We start from the raw sequence: 21,954 nt of genomic DNA, 5'->3' as shown, positions 1-21,954 counted from the left end.
TGCCAAGCAGATGTGCCCTAACCCTGCCTAAGTGATGCCCACTCACACCTAAGAATACTCTGTGACTTCTGGGGAGTCACCCCTCTCCCCTCCCATTCCAGGGCTCTTTAGCCACCTACAGCTGCAGATTTTGACCCAAGACCATTTTCTCCACCAATGAAATGCAGAGTCCTCCCTAGAGACAAGTTACTGGGGTTTCAGAGAACTGCATTTCTTGACAAGAGGCAAGAAGAGGCATATCCCATTGAAACTAGGGTAGGAAATGGTGACCCAGTGAGTTTGAATTGACGCCGCTAATATTTAGGGTTTGTGCCCTGGGCAAGTTACTTAAAAAAGCCATCTTTTCTCTGACTACATGTTGATTAAGATTATGATTCCCATGTTGAATCATTTAACAATAATAATAATAATAATAATAGCACCTATGGTGTGCTGGGTGCAATGCTAAATGCCTGCCTATGTTATAATTATTATTTCATTTGCCTTGGCTCCCATAACTTGGATGAATTAAAAAGTATATCTAGTACTGTGAGTGTGGAACATTGCACAGATCTTCAGACTTTTCCCCATATTAATTGGTTTTGCTGATTTTTTTTCCCTCTTAAAAATTTTTTGATCCTTAAAATATTATTAGTTATATGGAATGGTTCTTCATGAAAGTGTGGGGTGGGGGAAGAGATATTGGGGAAAATTATGGTAATGTAAAAAGAGATCAATAAAAACATTTTTTTTAATAAAAGAAAAGCATAGCTAACAAATAATGATGCCAGATAGAATTCCATTGTATTTGAAGATGAATGCTGGCAATTTTAGTATGTGGGTGTGGGTGTGAAGAGTTCTGGGTGGTGATTTTCTTCCCTAGACCCTAATAGTAAGGAATAATGATACATGAGGGCAGGACTTGTTCTCCTGGGTGATGGTCTCTTTAGCTCTAAATATACCATTGATTCTGACCTTTGGGATTTGGGGGCAAGAAAACAGTAGGAGAGGCTACAGAATCAGCAATGCTTCAGAAACTCCATGGGGGGTTGACACTGACTCACTTGGCTGACACTCTGGTCCCTTTAGCTGCTGTGCCTTTCATAAGTAGGCTCTGGGTTTAGGGGCCTGCTTAAGATTCCATGTTGGCCCCATTTTGGCTCCTGGGGGCATCAGCTATTTTTAACTTGGTTCACCTTAGCAGAGGCATCTGAGAACCAGGATAAAGCATTTTTGGGGACCCACTGAAAGTTTTGAAGACCAGACTCTCTCCCCTCCCTGGCTACAAGAGGTTCTGAATTCTTACCTGTAACACATGCTGTGCTTCATCACAAAATCCTGCTCTGGGGAGCAGGATTTGGGGCATTAGAAATGTGTTCATTCGTAAAAAGTTTTTCTAAAAATTCTGTTTCTGAGTGTTTTCCTTCTTCTCACTCCCCTCCCGTGCTTAGTGTCCTAGGGGGCCGCCCTCCCCCCTTTACCTCCTCCTAGCTTTGGCCTGTAATGGCTTAGACCAGTGGTGGCAAACGCAGAAATGGGGGCCATGGACCCAAACCCCAAAGTTATCGGTTGACGTCAGTTTAAAATGTATGTTATGTGTGTTCATTGTATTTTTATTTATTTTATTCGGTATTCCCAGTTACATTTTAATCTGGCTCAGAGTGCACTCCGGAGGGCTGAGGCCTGTGTGACGCCTCTGGCCTAGACAACATTCAGCACCTGCACTTCCCTCCTTGCCCAGTGTCCCCGGGGCTTCTCAGTGCTCTTCTGCTTTTCTCTTGGTCTCTCCGAAGAGGCAGCTGATGGCTCAGTGGATAGAGTCCTACGCAGCTAGGCCTGGAGTCAGGAAGATCCGAGTTCAAATCTGACAAGTGTCTGTTTGCCTCAGTTTCCTCATCTGTGAAATGGAGATAACACTAGCAGTAACTTACCTCTCAGGATTGTTATGAGGATCAAATGCGATAATATTTGTAAGAAAGTGTTTCGTACAGGGCCTGGCACGTAGAAGGCGCTATGTAAACGCCCATTTCCTGTTTTTGGACAGCACTGGCCTTGGATGGATGCTGCTTCATGTGGGGCTGCTCTTACTGCTTTTATCTGCAAGGACTGAGCAGGACAGGAGTCTCAGAGACTTTCTGCTTCTCCATGCTGCTGCGTGGAGGAATGGCTTTCAAACTAGGGAGGTGTGGGTGCTCTCAAGATGTAGCATGCTTTATGTAACAAGAGATTGGCCTGTGGGGAGGCTTCAGGGATCGGCTAGAGGGGGATTTCAAAGAATTAGCACCCAGCAAACCCAGAGCAGAAGTCATCATGGGAATCAGATCTTTCGGTTATGTGTATGTTCTGACGTCCTCGTCGTCATTCAGTTTTCCCATAAAACATTTCTCCTTTTTTTTGTACTGTCTGCTTATGCATTGCTTTAATTGATGGGAGAAAAAGATAGGAGAACAGAGGAGGAGGAGAGAATAAATATTTACATAATGCGGACTGTGTGCCAGGCATTGTGCTAAGTGGTCCCCCCCTCCCCCTCCCAAATATTATCTCATTCTATCTTTGCAACAACCCTTTGAGGTGGGAAACTGGGGCAAATAGAGTGACTTGCCCAGGGTCACACAGCTATTAAATGTGGGAAGGCATTTCGGTGCTGGGCTCATTTCCACCTTGCCTCTTGCCCCTTCCTTTTCCCTTTTCTTGTCTGTGAATGATGTTATCTTCTGGGGCTTTTGGTGTAGAAGCATAATGTTGGATGGTTGTCTAAGTAGGGGATTTGCAATGCTTCTCCAGGGCTTTTTCTTCAGTCTGTATGGTCATCATACGTCTATGAGCTGCTTCCAGTCCCTGCCTCTTTTTGTCTCTTCTACTTTTCTGCTTCGGTTGTACACAGTTCTTTCCCAGAGCTTGTATAGAAATCTGTGATAGCCCAGTCAGGGATGGCCTCCGGAGCTGTGTCTCTCTTGGGGCCCTGTAGGAATCTGGAGGGCACAGCACATCCTTGGTGTTTGGGACAGGAGCAAATCAGGAATCACAGAACGTGCTGCTCCCTCCGTTTGAGACTTGTTCTCATGTGCTTAGGGCTAGACCTGGAGTAGTGAATCTGGTTTTACCTGCACTGGGGCTAATTCACCTGGCCCTCTTCCCCAGGCTGGTGGAGAGGTTGGCTCATTCTTATGCAGTGGCTTAGGTTTTGTGTGACTTTGAAGCCGAGTTTTTCGGTTCTGGAAATCAGCCTTGCCAGATGTGACTGCTCTACACCCCTGATTGGAGCAAAACAAATTGCATCCTTTTGTCTTCCTGAAACTTGCTGTGGGTTTGACAAACATTTATTTTTACCTTGTCTGTCATTTGTGAGGTTGGCAGCCTCGAGGCAGGGTGTGGAAAGGAGTCATAAATTACGAGTGGGATGTCTGGAATGGGCCTGTTTTAACTCTGAAGTGCTCCTTTTCCTTTTCTCTCTCATTCCCCCCTTGCCACCCTCAGCCCATGTCCAGCCTGCACTTTACTGGTGAACTTGGTATGGGGAGGGTGGGGGTTGGGACCCTCTCTTGCATTTTTGTTTCTCTGCATGGACGAAGCAGTGTCTTCTCCCATCCCCGCTTCCCATTTTTTCCTTGCTTCTATTTTAAGTGCCTGTTTTCCCTCTGGGCCCGTCTTGCTGGAACTTGGCCTGGCCCCACTGAAATTTGTTTCCATGCTGCTATTAAAAGACAATGCACAGTTAAGAGGACTTGTGGGAGAGAGAGAGGCAGAACTTGAGGGTGCAGCCAGCTCATTTGGGGCCTAGTAACTCTTTGGGACTGACTGGTCAGTTAGAGGTTTGTGATTTGTAGCACAAGTGGGATTTGGGCCATCTTTGTGCTTCTTTGAGTTTCAGCTTCTGTGTCGGGCTTGTTTTGAATGGAAACACAGAATCCGTTTTAGTTCTGTTTTCTACAAATACTGATGGATCACAGACTTTGAGCTGGAAGGAACATTAGAGGAGACTTTGTGAGGTTGGGCAGCTTTGGAACTTCCCTCTTAGACCCTCAATTTTCTTGTCTATAAAGGAGAGGGTTGGAGCACTAAGGTTACTTCCAGGTGGAAATTGATGGCCAGCCCTCTTCATTTCATGGAGGGAGGGGATTGAGGTCTGGAGGGGTAAGTGACTTTCTAGAATCAAGAATGTTTTTATGGGTAGCAGAACTGGTATCCAAGCCCCCACATCCAGCACTATCTCACATCACCTTCCTTCACCACAGTACTTAGCATATAGTAAATGCGAAGCTTAACATCCAAAAAACTAAGATCTGGGCAGCTGGTCCCATCACTTCCTGGCAAATAGAGGGAGAAGAAATGGAAGCACTGTCAGATTTTATAGTCAAGATCATTGCATACAGTGACTGCAGCCATGAAATTAAAAGATGCTTATGCTCCTTGGAAGGAAAGCTATGGCAAACCTGGACAGCATACTGAAAAGTAAAGAATATCATCTTGTTGAGAGAAGTCCATACAGTCAAAGCTATGGTTTTTCCAGTAGCAATATAGCTGTGAGAGCTGTACTATAAGGAAAACTGAGTGCTGCAGAATCAGCACTTTTGAATTGTGATTCTGGAGAAGACTTTTGAGAGTCTCTTGGACAGCAAGGAGATCAAATCTTATATCAGTCAATACTTAAAGAAAATTAATTCAGACTCTTCACTGGAAGGTCAGTTACTGAAGCTGAAATAAATACTTTGGTCACATAATGAGAAGATGGGACTCATTGGGGAAAAAAAAGCTGATGTTGGGAAAGATTGAAGGCAAAAGGAAAAGGAATGGCAGAGGATGAGATGGATGGATAGTATCATGGAAACAATGAACATGGGCTTGGACAGACTTCAAGAGATAGTGGAGGATAAAACGGCCTGGTGTGCTGTGGTCCTTGGGATCCCAAAGAGTTGGACACGATTGAACAACAACAAATGCTTGTTGTTTGGTTTTTCCATTCTGACCATCTTTTACCTAAGTAAATGAATACACTTTGTAGTCATCTGATCATCCTTGACTTTTGTCATGGTTTCTTGTCTTGGCATTCTCTTTATTTACAGTTGAGCCAGTTCCTGAGATAAAGACACCACTGGATGAGAGCAATTATCTTGATTATGGAATCAGCCCTTTTTAAAGAGAAGGACTTTAGAAAGGAAAGTGTCTGCCTCTGTTAAGGGATCAGAATTCAGATTTCAGATGTGGGCAGTCTGCAAAATAAGCTTGAGTTTCTGTGGCCAGAGGCAGTGCTGACTACGTATGGGATTTGGCTGAGTTAGATATCGATATTCAGACTGGTCCTGGGTTGCCAGGGAGACAGAATAACTTTTCTCCAAAATGGGGGATCAGGCCAGGTTTGAGGTTGCTGGCAGAGTTTATACTCAGTTGTCTGTGATGAAAGCCTAGCTCATCCCCAAACCCACCAGTGCAGTTTGCTGTGATGCTTTTTTGTGTGTGATGGTTTCGGCATTGGGGCCAGGTTCTAATCAAGATAGAGAACTCCATCGTTAAGGTTTGATCAAAGTCTTTCGTGAAGGAAGCCGAGTTAAACAGAACATTTTTCTCAACTCTCTAGTTATTCTCTTTCTTCTGGTTGTTTTATTTTAAATTTAATATTGGAGGAAAAAATTGGAAACCCCAGATTTAGGGGAAGGAAAGAATCTGGGGAGGGGTACAGGGGTGAGGCTATGATCTATCCAAAATGGTCCCAGCTGCTTTTGGTTTTCTTAGGGGGCGGGGGGTGGGGGGGGAAGAGGAGAATAACCCAGGCCCTCCTCCATTATACTCTGCAGGCTAAGCTGCTGTCATTAGTGGTTAAATGCTTCTTAAACTCTTCTCTCTTGCCTTTGACCACACACCCTTTCGTGGAAGGGAGAAGAGTCTGGGAGTGAGGATGGTAATGGGCCCCACCCAGTTGTCATGCCCAGCTGCCCTGGTAGGGGACAAGGAGTCCAGGCAACTGGAAGTAATTATAGGCTTCTCCAAGTCCATGGGTGTGACAGGGCTGATGGGGCAGGCTCTCTGTTGCCTCAGCAGCTCTTCTCTGCCCAAGCCTTCTCAGCCTTTTTCTGAGGGCTGCACACAGGATGAATAATTAGAGTGGGTTTTGCCCTTTTAAGGGGGTTCTTGGCTGGAATAAACCTGGTAGCAACTAATTTGATCTCCCCCAGCCATCCCCTTTCCCCGCTTTGCTGTAGATGTTAAAGACAAAGCTTTCATTTTGGAATGCTGTCTGGATCGCCCTGCTCTCAGTGTTTGCGCCCGGCTGAAGATGTGCTAAAAGGCTCAATGATGTTAAACAGGGAGGGACTTGGAGCTTTTTATTTTGTTTGACTGAGGTGCTTTGGCAACTTTGACAGCTTTGACATATGGAATTTAGGAAAGAAAATTGAATTTAAAGAATTTCACATTGAAGTTTTACCCATTTTCAATAGTCTTGTAAGCGTTCAGGACTTTCTTCTGCTCAACTATTTCTTCATGGTATTCTCATTAAAGAAAATAGTTCATGTGAAGATGTTTAATTCCTTCTTTATATCTTCTCCCTAGTTTAAAAAAAAAACAAGGTTCCACTAGTAGTTTTCAGCTATTAATGGTTGTTTGTACTCCTAGTTGAGGGCCCTCTTCTCAGAGAAACTTGGGTGGATAACCTTATTTGACATAGTTTTATGTGCTGGGCTAAGGAGGAGAAGATTTGAGTTCAGCTAATAACTCCATTATGGGCTCCCCTTGTCAGAGGGGGCAAGCAGGCCATCCTCTGAATCTGGTAAATGGGGGTCTTAGTCACCATATCTCTATTGAAAATAAATATCCCCAAGGAAGTCAGTTCAGATGCTCTATAAAATAGAGGTTAGATGAGGTTAGATATTCTTAGTGTATGCATTTGGGACAGCTAGAAATGGTATAACTTCTTTGTTCTCTATTCTCTGAGGGATATTACTGACAAATCCTCCTTTTGTCTTTAGGACAGTGGGCTGTTTCTCCCTTTTTCCTTGGCCAAAATGTTAAAGTTCTTGTAGTTAATATTTCTGTACTAAACTTAGACTTGGTCTTATAGCATTTACTTCTCATAGCTCTTTGGCTTCCTATCTGGTAGAAAGCACCTACAAGGAAAAAATGTGTCTGTTGATAGATAATTGATTAGCCTCTAGCTTAGTGTTCCCTCTCCACCAGCATGAGAGACCCAGAAGTTGGAGAACTAAGATCTTTATAAAGATCTTAGTTCTCCAACTTCTAGGTCAGCTAAGATTAATAAGTGGCCCATCAAACATAATGTTGAGTTCCAACTAACATATCTATGAGCTAGGTCATAAGAATAATTTTGGTCCAGGGAATCATTCACTCTGGTTTTGGCAATGGAAGCAAAGGATTTGAAAAATATTTATGTATATTTGATCTAACCAATATTTTGATTGATAAAGAAACTCTTCTGTGTCTCCTTTTGTGGATTATTTTACTAGTCTGCAGGGGCCATTGAGGGTCTTGATTCCAAAGGCCTTTGATAAAAAGCACATAGTTATAATAAATGGGGTAAGGAAAAGAAAACAATTTCTTCCAATGGGAGATGCCTCCTTCTCACAATGGCTCCCATCTCTTTTCTACTTTGATTCTGAAGGACACATAGACATCCTGTAGGACCAACCAGAACCACAGCAAATGTTGAACAGAGCCCCAATAGCAGGAATCGGCACCGGCAACCAGCCAAGAGTCAGAACCACAGTGGCTTGGCCAATGGGACAGGTGAGTTGTAACACACAATCATTTACATTGATTTAGGAGGCCAACCTTAACTGAGGTAAGGAACGTTATATGTCAGTTGTTTTAGGATGTGCTTAGGAATCCAGCTTTGGCATGAACCAGTGATAAGAAAAAAAATGAAAAAGAATTATTGAATAATTCAGGGTAAGAAGGTGGTCTGGTGCTGAAGGAGAAGGATGAAGCAATTCATTCTTCTCTTGACTTGTCTTCTTTCCAATTCTTACTCTGCCCAGGCCTTACCTGTGATAAATGGCTTTCATTGTTATTTCATTTCATCATTAAGACATCAGTGAAAGGAGGTTTTCCTTTGTACAGAAACATAAAGATTTAATTTTTCTAGTAATTTGTACCTTCGTGTATTGTTTCCTTGGGAATAACCTTTTAATAGGTATCCCAAATTTACTTAAATTGAATGGAAATCACCAGTTTTAAAATAATGATCAAGTAATATTCAACTCAAGAAACATTTATTACTTAATAAGTGTACTATTTACACGGTACTTTTTTTGTACAAAGATATAAACAAAACAATCTCTCCCATTACGAAATTTATATCCTATTTGATGCCAGGCTTATAAGTTTGTCTTTGCTTAAGATGATGGGTCGGAGAAGACATCTGGGCTGTTGAAATGGCTCAGGGTGTGGGTGAGGAACAAGACCAGTTTGCATTGGATTCTTGAGAACCCATTTTCAGGGAACTGAAGTTTTCCTATTTGCAAAAATCCTTATTAGTACAAACAGAGAAAACTTGGATTCTGCCTTTAGGCATGACCATTTGCAAGTGGTAAGAGACAACTGGCAAATGCCAGTTAATTCTTAATCTTTCCTTATCCTTGGTTTTATTGTGACTGTAAGGCATTTGGCAGATTTCCTCCTGCTGTTCTTTTGGAAAAGATGGACGGGAGAGACACAGGCTAGAAGACACATCATTGGGGCAGATTTAGAACAGGGTGCTTAATGGGGTGCAACCAGAGTAGATTTGTTCTTATGAGGACCTCTCTATGGCAATACCATGGGTCTTAACCCTGTGCTGGGCTTGACCTATGCTGTTTAACATTTGATCATTGATCAAGACTTATTGAACTTTGAGATGACCCAAAGCTGGGTGGGAGAGCTAACAGTACATGACAGGATCAAGATTCAAAAAGACATTGATAGGCTAGAACACTGGGCTCTCTGTCTGATAGGGGAGAAATGTTTGGTTCTGAAAATCAGCCTTACAGGTACAAAGTGATGTGCCAGGAAGCAGTTCATCTGGAGAAGATGTAGGCGATTTGTTGCAGGATTCATAAGAGAGGCCTGGTGTTCTGTTCTGGGGAATTGATAGTCCCACTGTGCTCTTCTGTGGTCAGATCCCATCTGGAATGTTCAGTTCTGGGTCTCCAGTTTTGAGAAGAACATTATTAATATAGAGAGAGTCCAGAGGACAGTAGCCAGAATTGTAGAGGACCTTGAGTATCTGCTGTACGAGGATCAGTTGAAGGCATTGAGAGTGTTTAGCTTGGAGAAGAGAAGACATGATAGTTGTTTTCAGTTATTTAGATTAGGCCTCTTCTGTTTGGCTCCATGCCTTCCTAAACCCAATTCTATGTTTCCCCATCCATCTTTTCTGTTTCTCCTGGAGGGCTGCTAGGTGAAGTTACACATCTATGCTGACTGGGTCCACTACAAATTTACATTATTAGTCTCTCACTGGTGCACAGTAATCTTCATAGACTTTCCAAATTGATTCTGTGTTATGGTCCCCATAGTGGCTATTTCAGATTTTATCTTCTGTCCTCAGACATTTTGTACCACTTCTTCCCTCTCACCAAGAGACCCTCACTTCCTCATAGAGAAAGTAGAGGCTATCTTTTTTGGACAGTTTCTTCTTCCCTCAAAATTCCCTGTATCATCCTTCATTCTGTCTTCCTCTGCTGTTATTTCTGAGGAAGAGATGGTTCTTCTTGTCAAGACCAAGTCTTATGTGTCTTGACTTCTCTAGAAACCTCCTCCATCAATCATGCCCTTCTCCCCTCATCGTCCTTCTCTCCTTGTCTACTGGTTCTTTCTGTTTCTAAGTGTTTTCTCATTCCAGTGTTGCCAAAAATATCCTCCTAGAGCACAGGTCTGACTGTGTCACTTTTAGTAAAGTTTGTTGTGGTTTCCTATTGCTTCTCTGATAAAGCACAAATTCCTTAACTTGGCATTTAAAGCCTGGCTCCAGCTTACTTTTCCAGACTTATTTGGCATTATTCACCTTACCTCCCGTGTTCCTGCCAAACTGGCCTAGATTTTGTGTTTGCTGTTCCTTGAAACTGGCATTCCATCTTCCACCCCTCCTATCATCTCTGCCTCTTGTAATCTAGACCTTAGATTCTTTTAAGGGAGATATCTTTTATGGGAAACTAAGGATCCCTTGTCCTGTTGAAAATCCAGTGTCCTTTTCTCAGTCCTCACTTTTCTTGATTTTTCTTCAGCGTTTGATACTGTTGATCGCTTTCTCCTCTTGATACCCTCTTCTCTCTGGGTCTTTGGGACACCACTCTCTGTGGTTCTCTTCCTGCTACTCCTGTTTTCTTGGCTGGATCGTCTTCCAGATAATGTTCTCTTAAACCCCTCAGGGTTCTGTCCTGGCCCCTCTTCTTTTCTGCTTCTAGAGTACTTGGTGATCTCTTTAGCTCCAATGGATTTGATTATCATTGCTATGCAAATGATTCTCAAATCTACCTTTCCTGCCCCTGATCTCGGTGTTGACCTACAATCTTGCATCTCCAACTGCCTTCCAGACATTTTGAACTGAATATCCAGAAGACATCTTAAACTCAGTATGTCCAAAATGGAATTCATTATCTTTCTTTCTAAACCTTTGCCCCATCCTGTCTTCCCTGTTGGAAAGGGCAACCTAGGAGTGAGTCATCATAGACTCCTTATTCTCTTTTATCGCTCCTCCCCCATGTCCAAGGCCTGTTGATCTCCCCTTTGCAACATTCCTTGAATATGCCTCCTTTTCTCTTCTGACACCACTCAAATGCAGGCACTGAAGTGATTTTCCTAAAGCATAGATCTGATCAAGTCAACTCCTTACTTAAATAAACTCCAGTGGCTTCCTCTTGCCTCCAGGATCACATACAAAATATACTCTGGCATTCAAAGCACTTTATATCTTAGCCCACTCCTACCTTTCTGATCTCCCTATGCCTTGATTGATTTTAAGTAGAGCTGTCTTCCTCCTCAAATCATCGTGCATTTATTTACTTGTTTCTTGTTGTATCCCCTATAGGATATAAACTTTTTGAAGGCAAGAATTGTTTTCATTTTTGTACCCAAAGTGACTTTTATTTATTGGCCATTTTACTAAATGTTGAATGAATGCTGGCATTGCATACAAATCATACATACACTGTATGAAACTAGACTAAAAATTTTTGTCCTTGCCCCAAGAAATGTTATAGTATGACAGTATAGATTATAGCATAGCAGATAACCAGTGAGCCAAAATCTCTCCAGCCACCAATAACTGCTTTTGAAAAGTTTCAAGGTGGTTATCTTAATGCGTTGACTGCTCCAACTGACTCTGTCTCCTAAAAACCATCAGCAAGGTAGGGCCCTTCTATTTTTCCCTCCCTCCCTTCCTCCTTCCTTTCTGTCATTCCTTGGTTCCTTTTTATTTCTCCTCCTCTCTCCTGATTCACCCAATAGATAGGATTTTCCTTTAAATCACTCTAAATTTTTGTGGTCTCCCTACTAATATATGTCTATGTTGTTTTTATATCTGAAGAGTAACAATTATATCTCTCCTCCTCCCCCCCTCCTCCCCTCTCTTTCTTCCCCTCCTCCTCCTTCGTTTTCTCGTGGTAGTTTACTAACAGAAAGGATTTGGAGGAACACACATAGGGAGCACTCTTCTGGGCCAACGTGCTGAAGATTGAGTTAGGAAGGAAGACTTCTAGGGTAAAGTGGTGCTTCCATGCCTCCAGGAAATATTTCCTGCTGTGAAGATACCACATACAGAAGATATTCTTTAAGGGGGCCCCTTTTCACTGAATTGTACATGTGGGCAAACATTTTGAAAGAGAAAATGGAGCCAAATTTTAGGTGTGACAAGAATTTCATCTTGTCACAGTCAGCAAGTAAACTTTTCTACAAAAGAAATTAGATAGACGGCTTATATGGATGCACAGTTATCTACAGGAGGGAATTTTAAGTCTTTGAGGCCATCTGGATAGAGAAAAATAATATAATGATATAGTTTCATTGAAGACTTGAATTGCATGATTTTCAAGGTTGTTATAAAAAATGCTACCTGAACTTCACATGAGAGAAGCCCTTGTTCATCAGTGACTTGCATTACCCTGGTTCACACTGTATTAATTGTACTTTTAGACTACAAAATGCAGATGGTGACTACTGTGTGTGTGCGCGCATGTGTGCGCACATGCATGCCTGAAAAGACCACTGTTTGACCAGCCAGCGTTGAAGTACTGCATACACATTAAAACCCAGGCTTACACAGAAAGTTGGCAGGGTATCCAAGATCTGGAATAGAGTTTCCAGTTCCCATTCCCCTTTGCTAACCACTCTAGTCTGTCCTAGTACTGAATGAACATTCTGATTCATAAAACTACAAGGTTTACTAACAACATGGAAGGAACATTGTGAAATACCCGTGATCTTAGAAATTCCGAGCTCTCCAGTTGCCCCTGATTTCAGCCATGCCTGTTTAGTCTCAGTTAAGCATGATTGTTAACATGTTTTGTTTATTGGCTTTTTACATTTCTTTACTCCCTTTCAGGCCATACAGGAAGGCCATCTTGTTATCATCCTTGTTAACATCCTTTTTTTTTGTCTCCCTTTTCTCTATCTTACTTCCAAATATTTTTTTCATGCTAGAGTATATTACCTTTAACAAGTGCCTTATTGAGTACCTGTCAACCAGTCAACAGATATTTATTGAACACGTTCTGTATGTAGGACACTTTCATAATAAATAAATATTGGGGGTAGCTAGGTGGCACAGTGAATAGGGCACTAGCCCTGGAGTCAGGAGGACCTGAGTTCAAATGTGACCTCAGACACTTAACACTGGCCTTGTGACCTTGGGAAAGTCACTTAACCCCAATTCCCCTGCCTTCCCCCCTCAAAAAAAGAAAGAAAATAAATAAATAAATATTAGTATGGTCCTTACCCTTAAGAAGTTTCCAGTCAAGTTGGAAAGACAAGGCATAAATACATGAAAATTTAAATTAAAATATCAGATTTAAATCATAGTATAAGACACGTCCCAAGGTAATAAACGTTTGTTAGATGATTGATGTAGGTAATCAGTGTCATAAATTCAGAAGTAAAAGAGACCTTTGCAGACTGAGCTAAACATCAAGGGCTTCAGAGAAGATGGAGGAAGGCATTCCAGATGAGAGAAACAGCTTGAGCAAGAACACATTCCAGAAAGCCTTTGGGGTAGGTAGTGAGTACAAGGTTCATCTTGGGGGTTGTGCTAGGACCTGAGAGAGAGCGAATGACAAAGAAGTTAATGGTGCAGTCCTTGGACATTTTAATCTTTTAAAGAGGCTTGACTTATACATGTGAAGAAATTAGCACTAAAGTCACTAAAAAACAATAGTCTAAAAGAAGTTGCCAAGTTGAATGTAACCGCAGCCTATGGTATATGGCAAGCTGATCTCCAAGGCAAGTTTTCCTCTCTCTTTATTGTTTTGTCTTTTTTTTTAATTTGTGAGTATGCCCATGCTTGAAGATCCTTGATTTAGCTGAGGTAGTAGACTCCAGGTTTACTCACAACTGGCATGTTACTACTATGGTTGTTCTCTCTCATGCTTCTTTAACATATATTTAATATTAAAGATGGTAGAATCAAAAGGATCTTGAGAGGCTGAAATACCAGCTGAGCCCAAATTAGTCAGATAAAATTTAAACTGGGCTCAGGGTTTGGTTTGGTTTGGTTTAGAGCTTTGATTTTGTCATTACACTTTCCATATAAAAGTTGCCTCCACCGATGCAGATCGGCAGCCTCGGAAAGGTTTCCAGGGCGCAGAGGTTAAGTTGTTTTACTGTGGGCACACAGGTGGCATATGTTTCAGAGGAACTTGAACCCAGGTTTTCTGGCTCCAAGGCCAACCCTCTGTCCCCTTCACTATGCTGCCTGTCAGTTTCATGAGAACAGGACTAGGGGTCTGGCATGGCAGCGGTTCATGTGCAAAACATCTCAAGATTGTAGTGGGCTGTGAGCTTGCTATGTTCCAGCAGTGTGATGTTGGGGGCTAGAAGTGCTAGTGCCTCTGACAGACAGCTGCCATGTGCCCTGGTGGACACCAAAAGGCCGGTACCCTGCTATTGCTTAGTAGTTCTTTGAGACTCTGAACTGCATTGTCAGAGACTGTTTCCTCACTGAGAGTTCCCTGTGACAATGAAATGAGGTCCTGTTTCCCTAGCCCCCCCCCCATTCTAGTGTATTCATATACCACAGTGTTCCTTTTTTGTACGTTATAATAATAATGTATTCTTCACATTTTAATAATGCTCTATAGTTACAAAGCATTTTCCATACATTATCTCATTATGCAATGGGCAGACTATATTATAGATCAGGGATTGGCAAACTATGACCTATAGACCAAATTCAGCCCACTGGCTTTCAAAGCATGTCTTTTACATTTTAAAAATAATATTTAAATTTAAATATTGAAGCATTATTCATAATATAACTATTGTTTAAATATCATTTAAAATTTTAAAATAATATTTAAAAATGTATAAACATGCTTAGCCTGTGGGCCATACAAAAACATTTGGAGAACTAGATTTGACTGTTGGACCAGTTTGCTAACTCCTATTATAGGAAAAGAAGTGGTATCAGAGAGAAGGTAGTTGGGCAAGCTTACACAATTAGGAAGCAGAGAATATGGCACTCGAACCCAGACTTGCTGAGGACAATTCCAGTTTCCTTCTCCTGTACCATACTGCTTCTCATTGAGAGAACCATTGAGGTTGAGACTGTGGGAGGTGCAGGTCTGACTTGGCATCATTCTGGTCAAAGTGCATTGAGAATGTTGTGTTCATTTGGAGGCATCACCCTGTGAGCGGCCCTGTCAGATGAGAGCATATTCCAGAGAAATGCCATGAGATTGGTGGAGAGTCTGGAAACCATGTTAGTGGAGGAACAATGGAAGAAACTGATTGTGTTTAGTCTAGAGAGGAAAATACTTAGGGGAGATGTGATCACTGTCTTCAGATACTTGATGTGCTGTTGTGGAGTGGAGGTAACTAGTTTGGTTTTGTGCTTCAGCAGGCAGAAGTGGGACCACTGGGTAGAAATTTCGAGGGATCATGTTTCAGCTCAATCTAAGAAACAAAATTTCCAACATTGAGAGCTATCCAGCAAGGGAAGGGACTTCTTCCCATCACCAGAGGTATTCAAATAGAAATCGAATGACCATGTTACAGAGGTGCTGGATTGCTGTCTTTTTTGGGGGAGGTTGGGATAGGTGACCTCTAAAGTTTCCTTCTGGCCCTAGAATTTTATGATTCTGTGCAGTATACTGGTTTAATAAGAGGGATCTCAAAAATCTCACACAATTAAAGCTTTAAAACTGTTCTGATGAGTATCATTTATCATATAGGCCTTCTTGAAATGAAAATCTGTTGTTACATATTTTGAATCCTCTCATGTTCTGTGATGCACACAACATCCTTTTTTTTTTCTTTCTGATTTTGTATTTAAGTTTATATGTTTTTGTTTCTTTATTCTGTATTTGTGTTCTGGCATTTGAGTCTAAAATAAAATTTTGAAAAGAAAGACCCAACAAAAAACTGTTCTGAGACTTCGGGGATACCCTGGAGAGAGTTATATACTCTCAATACTACATGTAAGCTACTGTTTCCAAGGATTTAGAATATCAACAAAACACTTTAGCTTAACTTTAAAACTATACCAAATCTAATCAATTTTATATTTACCAATTTAATCTTTGATTCAAATGACATTTCAGGACCTTGTGTTACCATTATGAACATCAATTATTATTGTACTGGTGAAGTACCAAATAGATAATAGAGGTTTTTATTTGTTAGCATACCAAATAGACCAGTACTTATCTGGCTTCCTTTTTTTATATCAAGTTAGAGGAGGAGAAACTGTATGGCCAGCTGGAAAAGTGAAATAGGCGCTTGGGAGCTAGCACTTTTCAGTCCTGCCAATGATATGACTTATGACCATTGTGTTCTTTGATATAAATCTCTAAATTTTGGAGCCCGTTTCCTCATCTGTACAGTGAGAAATAATTTTTGCCTGCTCTCTTGAGTATGATCTCCTTAAAGAACCGATAACACAAAAGTGCAAAACGAGTGAATTACGTCTTTTATAAGTCATTGCCAGAAACATGCTGTATTAGTCTAAGATGACAAAGGAGCGAGTCCTTAGCCAGCCAAGGGGTAGAGGAGATTGCTGATGACACTTCCAGAGTTCCTTCTTCTTTGCTTTGTTCTCAGCCTCACTAGTCTAACTTGGCCCCATTCTGGTCAAACTGTATTGCGAATGTTGTGTTCAGTTTGAGGCAGTAGGCAATTTTGATTAAATGAAATTGAAAATCACTTGCGTGAGTAACCAACATAAGAAGGGAAGCAGTTAAGTGGGGGGAGAATTAAAAAAAAAAAACTATCAAATATCTGTGATAAGGTTTTGCTATCTAAGATACGTATATGATTAATAGAAATCTATGATCAGAAACCATTTCCCAGTAGATATGTGGCAAAAGATATGAACAAGCACTTCTCAAAAGAATTGCAGATTATTAACAACTATATGAAAAAATTCTCTGAATTAATAAGAGAAGTACAAATCAAAACAACCTGTGAAGTTTTGGGTCACTTCTAGCAAATCAGCAAAGATGACAAAGGATGAGAGGAGTCAGCATTGGAGGGTTTTCAGAAGGATGGGCGCACTAGGCATTGTTGGTGAAGCTGTGAATTCCAGGCCTTCTGAAAAGCAATTTGGGATAATGGGAAGAAAGTGGTTAAAATAGCCGTACCTTTGGACCCAGGACTGGTCCAGACTGCTGGGCATCTGCCTCAAGGTGAAGTCAGCGCCAAGATGAGAGGCTTCACATACACCAGAACATCGGTAGCTGCACTTTTTGTAGTAATAACTGGAAACAAAGTTTATACCCATGGATTGGAAAATTGCTAATGCGGTTCATGAATGAATGAAATATTACTGTCCTGTGAGAAATGAAGATAGTGGTTCCGGAGAGAACATGGAAAGCTTTTTGGGAACTAATATAAAGTGAAATAAGTGGAATCAGGAAAATTATGGGCAGTGACTACTGTCATCACCAACACAGTTGAAATGGACAAAGCTCGACCCTGAAGAAGAGAGTTAACATATGTACACATAACATATGTATATCCCATATGCATGTATTCATAATGAGATAGTAGAAGTAAAGAAAAGGTTTGCTAAGTACTTTGCAAATATTTTTTCATTTGATCCTCACAATAATCCTGGGAGGTAGGTGCTGTTACTATCCTCATTGTACAGTTAGGGAAACTCAGTCAGACAGAGGTTAAATGTCTTGCCCAGGGTCACACAGCTAGTGAGTGAGTGAGTGAGTGAGGCCAGGTTGGAACTCAAGTGTTCTGATTCCAGGTCTAGGTATCTTCACGAGAAGATGTCTAGATGCCTTCTTCTGCCTCTGAATATATGGAGCACTACGTGTTTCAAGCTTTTTGGATCTGTTGGTTTTGAGGAATCTTTTTTCTTCCTCTTTTTTGTATCCTTTATTATAAAAGATAGGTCCCTGGGAGAGGCAAGGGAAAGAAATGCAGTGGAAAATGTGGGTGATTTAAAAAAAAAGATATCCATAAAAATTTATTTTAACAATTAAAGAAAGATAAGGATAAAGCAAATTGTTTGGGCCTACGGACATTGCACTAGCCTTGCTGCCTTTTACCAGGAACAGCCCCTCATTATCCTGGTCACATCTGTTCTTTCATTAGATTAAAACAGAAGCATTTCCCCATGGCAGTCTGCTAAACACATCCTCATAAGAACCTAAAAAAAAATCACAGAAGGTAGGTGGTGTCTTCAGTTTATTTTAGAACCTCTGCTTGATTCTTTTAGGTCCTGGGCAAGTCTTTATGTCAATTTTAGAAGCTGTGTTAAATTGCTGCCCTCCACAATGTGAGAATGTTCTAGGTTCTTGTGCTAGCAAAGCTAAAGTAACTTTAAGTAAAATTTAGGAACCATGGATAAAAAACAGCTGACTGATTCATTGAGTTTCTGTACTTTCAGTGAATGGAGAATCTGCTGCAGCCACTGATCCCGAAGAGCGACCCGTGGTTGGGGTGACTTCCCCCTCTGTAGCAGTGTCAAGTGTGACCCCAAATCCTGGGGCGACCTCTCTCCCAGCCACGGCAGAGCCTAGAGAAGGACAGGAACCAACTTCTAGTGTGGGTGCCCAGCAGCCCCTTGTTGCAGCACAGGCTTCGGAAACGCTGCCTCCTGGGTGAGTTGTGTCTTCTTTGGGCTTAGCCCTTCTCTTCCAGAAAACTCTGCCTCCTTCATTGATGCGGGCACCAACAGCAGGGCTGGTTATTGCCAAGTGGTCAGCATTCCTTGGAGGAAAGGAGAGCTGCAGGTAGTCCCTGGCCTGATGGGAAAGGGGACCTTGGAATCTTTGTTGCCTAGAGCAAGTGAAATGAAAGCCATCATTTTTCACATCTTGAAGGAAAACTTTAACTTGAGAACATGGTTTTTAAAGGGAATAAGAACATCATGGTGGGGCCTTTGCTTAGATCTTCTCCCAAAAGAAATCTTGAAAACGGGTTTTTTTTTTCCCTAAAATTTAGTATTCTATTTTTTTTTCTCAATTACATGTAGAAACAATTTTTAATATTTGTTTTTTTTTTAAATATTGAGTTCCAAATTCTTTTCTTTCTCCCTCCTTTACCCCCTCATTGAGAAGGCAGACAATTTGATATAGGTTATATGTGTCTAGTCATGCAAAACATATTTCCATATTAGTCATTTGTGAAAGAAAACACAGGGCGAAAGAACCAAACAAACAAGAAAATAAAGTTTTAAAAAGTATGCTTTCATTTGCATTTGGACTCAGTTCTTTCTCTGGAGATAAATAGCATTTTTCATAAGTTCCTCAATTTTATTGGATTGTTGTATTACTACTGAGAGTAGCTAAGTCATTCACAGTTGATCATCGTATAATATTGCTGTTACTGTGTGCAGTGTTCTCCTGGTTCTGATCATTTCACTTTGCATCAGTTCATGTAAGTCTGGGAAACAGATTGTTAGTAGTAGGAAGCTAGTCTACACTGCTGAGTGCTCCAAATCAAGGTAGGGGCACAGCCATGCCCCAGCATGATCTGTGTCTCCCTACCACATTATTGCTGGGCTGACGATTTTATTTTTTTGGTTCTAAATAATTTTCATAAGTTGTAGACTTGAGAGGAAATGAGAGAAGTAGTTGTGATGAGTCAAGATTGCCTGTGTAGTCAGGCTTCCATGAAGCCATTACATTCTGGGCATGGTTACAAAGACCCCCTCAAGGGAGGGGGTGGTGCTTGAGCTCGATCAGAGAGCCTGGTCTAGGTCTGCTTGCCACCTGTGGGTACTGCTGCTTGTTGGCCATTCAGTGATGGTTCTCTTGTCCCACTGGACATTATCAGACCTCTGACCAGAGAACCAAGGTCCATCCATATAGTTGGTGATATTGGCTGATGGGCTTCTCTGAGGTGTGAGCAGAAGGATATTTTGTTTTCTAATCCATTAGAGGGAAGGAGAGAGGACATGGTAATTGTTATTTGACTTATATCCTAAGTATGTATTCAAAGAGGGGAAAAAATCTGTACCAAATAGTCTAAATCAAATGTTATCTATAACGGAATAATCAGAGCTCCTTTATTTGTTGTGGGAGAAAAATGTGAAAATTGCCTGTGTGTTCAGTAATTGGGAAATAGCTGAACGTAAATACTGTAGGATGCCAGTACAGTGAAATACTGTTCACTTTATACTTAAAAATGACAAATGTGAGGAGTCATCACAGGTCCTCATTTTATATATTGCTTCTAATATTTGCAGAGCATTCTTCTCAGTATAACCGTGTGAGGTCACAAGTGAGGTGCAGGTTTTATCATCTCCATTTATAAATGAAGAAGGAAGGCATAGATATGTAGGAAATAACATCTTAAGATCTTGTAAGCTAGAAAGGGTCAAGAGCTGGGACTCGAACCCAGATCTTGATCGTCTCAGATCCAGTGCCTCTGCCCCATGCTTCCCTATAAATGTGTAGGGAAGAGTATAGGAAGAATGTATAGCCCAGAAAAACCTGGGTGTGTGCTGCCTCTGACAAAGATTGGCATATGTGGGGCCCTAGCGTGTGTACACACACACACACACACACGCACACACACATAATAATGCAGAGTGAAGCAGAGACAATCATGCAGCTCTTTTGGATAATTTTATTTTTTCATAATGATGTTAAGTGGCACAATGGATAGAGCGCCAGGCTTGGAGTCAGGAAGACTCATCTTCCTGAGTTCAAATCCTGCCTTAGACACTTGCTAGCAGTGTGACCCTGCGCAAGTCACTGAACACTGTCTGCCTCAGTTTACTCATCTGTAAAATGATTGGGAGATCCTGGATCCATGATCTGGAGAAGGAAATGGCAAACTACACCAGGATCTTTGCCTTTCTCGGCAAATGGAGTCACAGTGAGACACAAGTGAAAATGATTTAACAACCAACAACAACATTTTAAAGCTTGAAAGGAAAATAGGATGACCATGCAGCTTTTCTCTCAGTGCATCCCCTGCTTCAGTGTCTCCAACCAAGCCCTTATAAACTAGCTTTAAGAACACAGAGTTTCGGCTCTGTGTACGTTGAATGTGCAGACCCCTTTTTAAAAAATACCTAGATCCTAGGAGGTGTGAGCTGGTGTCAGAGAAGGATGAACTTAATAACAGGCATGGAAAAGTTTCTGTGGCTTGTGTGTGCTGGTGCCCTGTTGTTCCTGCTGGGCTGGTAACTCTTGTGGGGAGAAATACCTGAGAAACCTTTTTTAATCTTTCATTTCACATCTGTGTTATAATCTGGGAGCAAGAAGGCCATTTTAGGGGGAAAATAGCTGCCTGTATTCCCTGTGAGCTGTTTGTTTTCCTTTTGCTAAATCTGCTGCCTGGAAGGTTGGGGCTTCACTCGTGTGTCCGTCACAGGTAATTAGGGTTAACAGCTCAGTGTGTCTTTATGTAGAGTGTGTGTGAGGGTTACTGTTCTCAGGGATTGGGCGCTTCCTGTTTCCAGTCAGCTCTGAAAAAAGCTCTCTTTATTCCTGCCTGGGCTGTGGCTGTGTGCCCTGCTCCCTCCTTCCTCCTGCCGCCGGCCGAGTTTCTTGTCTGGGGCCTGGGTGCGTGACAGAGGAACGTCTTCTCCCAAGGGCATTTAGAACCCAGCAAAGCCCGCCCACATCTCTGCAGCCAGCTTCCCAGGTCAAGGGGACCTCTGGCCCTGACGACGGGTGTTGGAGGTGCCCTTTCAGGATGGTTTTCCAGCTCTTCATCTTGACCCCAGTGCGAGGGTTTGTGTAACCGGCTGGCCGTTTCCAGCCCTGTGGGTTGTTTCTGTGCTCCTTGTTGCTTGGTGACGTTTCTGTCCACATCATTAGAGAAGATGGCATGGAGGAGAGCAGAATTGAGGCTTTCTGTTTGGGGAAGGAGAGGGAGAAAGACAAACACAGAGGAAGCTAGCTTGTGCTTCGGTGATCTTCAGGTTATACACCCACATCCTCCCTGCTCACTTGTTTGGGGCTTTAGCGTTCTGTGCCATACAGGTTATCAGTTGGCTCCCTGTATTGAGACGTCCCTTGTATGTGTCAGGTATTTTCCTACCTCTGCCTCTTTGCTCAAGGGCATTCCTTGTGCAGGGATGCAGTGCCCACCTGTGAAAATCCTACCTGTCCTTCAAGATCTAGGTCGAATGCCACTTCCATGAAGCCTCCACTGGTCTTCGCTCTACCTGCCCCAGCCAGGCAAGAATGATCTTTCCATACACTTCTTTACACTCTACTTTGTACGTCTCCCAGGCTCTTCTCAGCTTCTATTACATGTTATAATCATGACATACTTGCTTTGTATCATATCACTTCTGTCAGCTTGTGAACTCCTTAAGGACAGGGAGCCAGCCTCACTGATCTCTGTATCTTCCAGTGCCTA

At 41.9% G+C, this 21,954-nt stretch overlaps 2 protein-coding genes across 5 annotated transcripts in view; one reads left to right on the top strand and one right to left on the bottom strand.

Moving 5' to 3' along the window:
- Positions 1 to 21,954, top strand: part of WWP2 (WW domain containing E3 ubiquitin protein ligase 2) — a 123,843-nt gene that overhangs the window by 48,033 nt on the left and 53,856 nt on the right. For all 4 annotated transcript variants that reach the window (XM_069085469.1, XM_069085468.1, XM_069085470.1 and 1 more), the window contains 2 exons: positions 7,592 to 7,716; positions 18,020 to 18,233. In XM_069085469.1, the coding sequence (XP_068941570.1) occupies positions 7,592 to 7,716; positions 18,020 to 18,233 (339 nt within the window). The remainder of the gene's footprint in view (positions 1 to 7,591; positions 7,717 to 18,019; positions 18,234 to 21,954) is intronic.
- Positions 1 to 21,954, bottom strand: part of NQO1 (NAD(P)H quinone dehydrogenase 1) — a 193,656-nt gene that overhangs the window by 129,257 nt on the left and 42,445 nt on the right. The window lies entirely within an intron of this gene.

Source organism: Petaurus breviceps, unplaced genomic scaffold (genome assembly GCF_028583685.1).
Source record: "Petaurus breviceps papuanus isolate PSGF00001 unplaced genomic scaffold, PetGlider_PUasm1.0 176, whole genome shotgun sequence".
Lineage (NCBI taxonomy): Eukaryota > Metazoa > Chordata > Mammalia > Diprotodontia > Petauridae > Petaurus > Petaurus breviceps.
The sequence above is the reverse complement of the archived record's forward strand: the minus strand, read 5'-3'. Positions and strand labels throughout refer to the sequence as shown.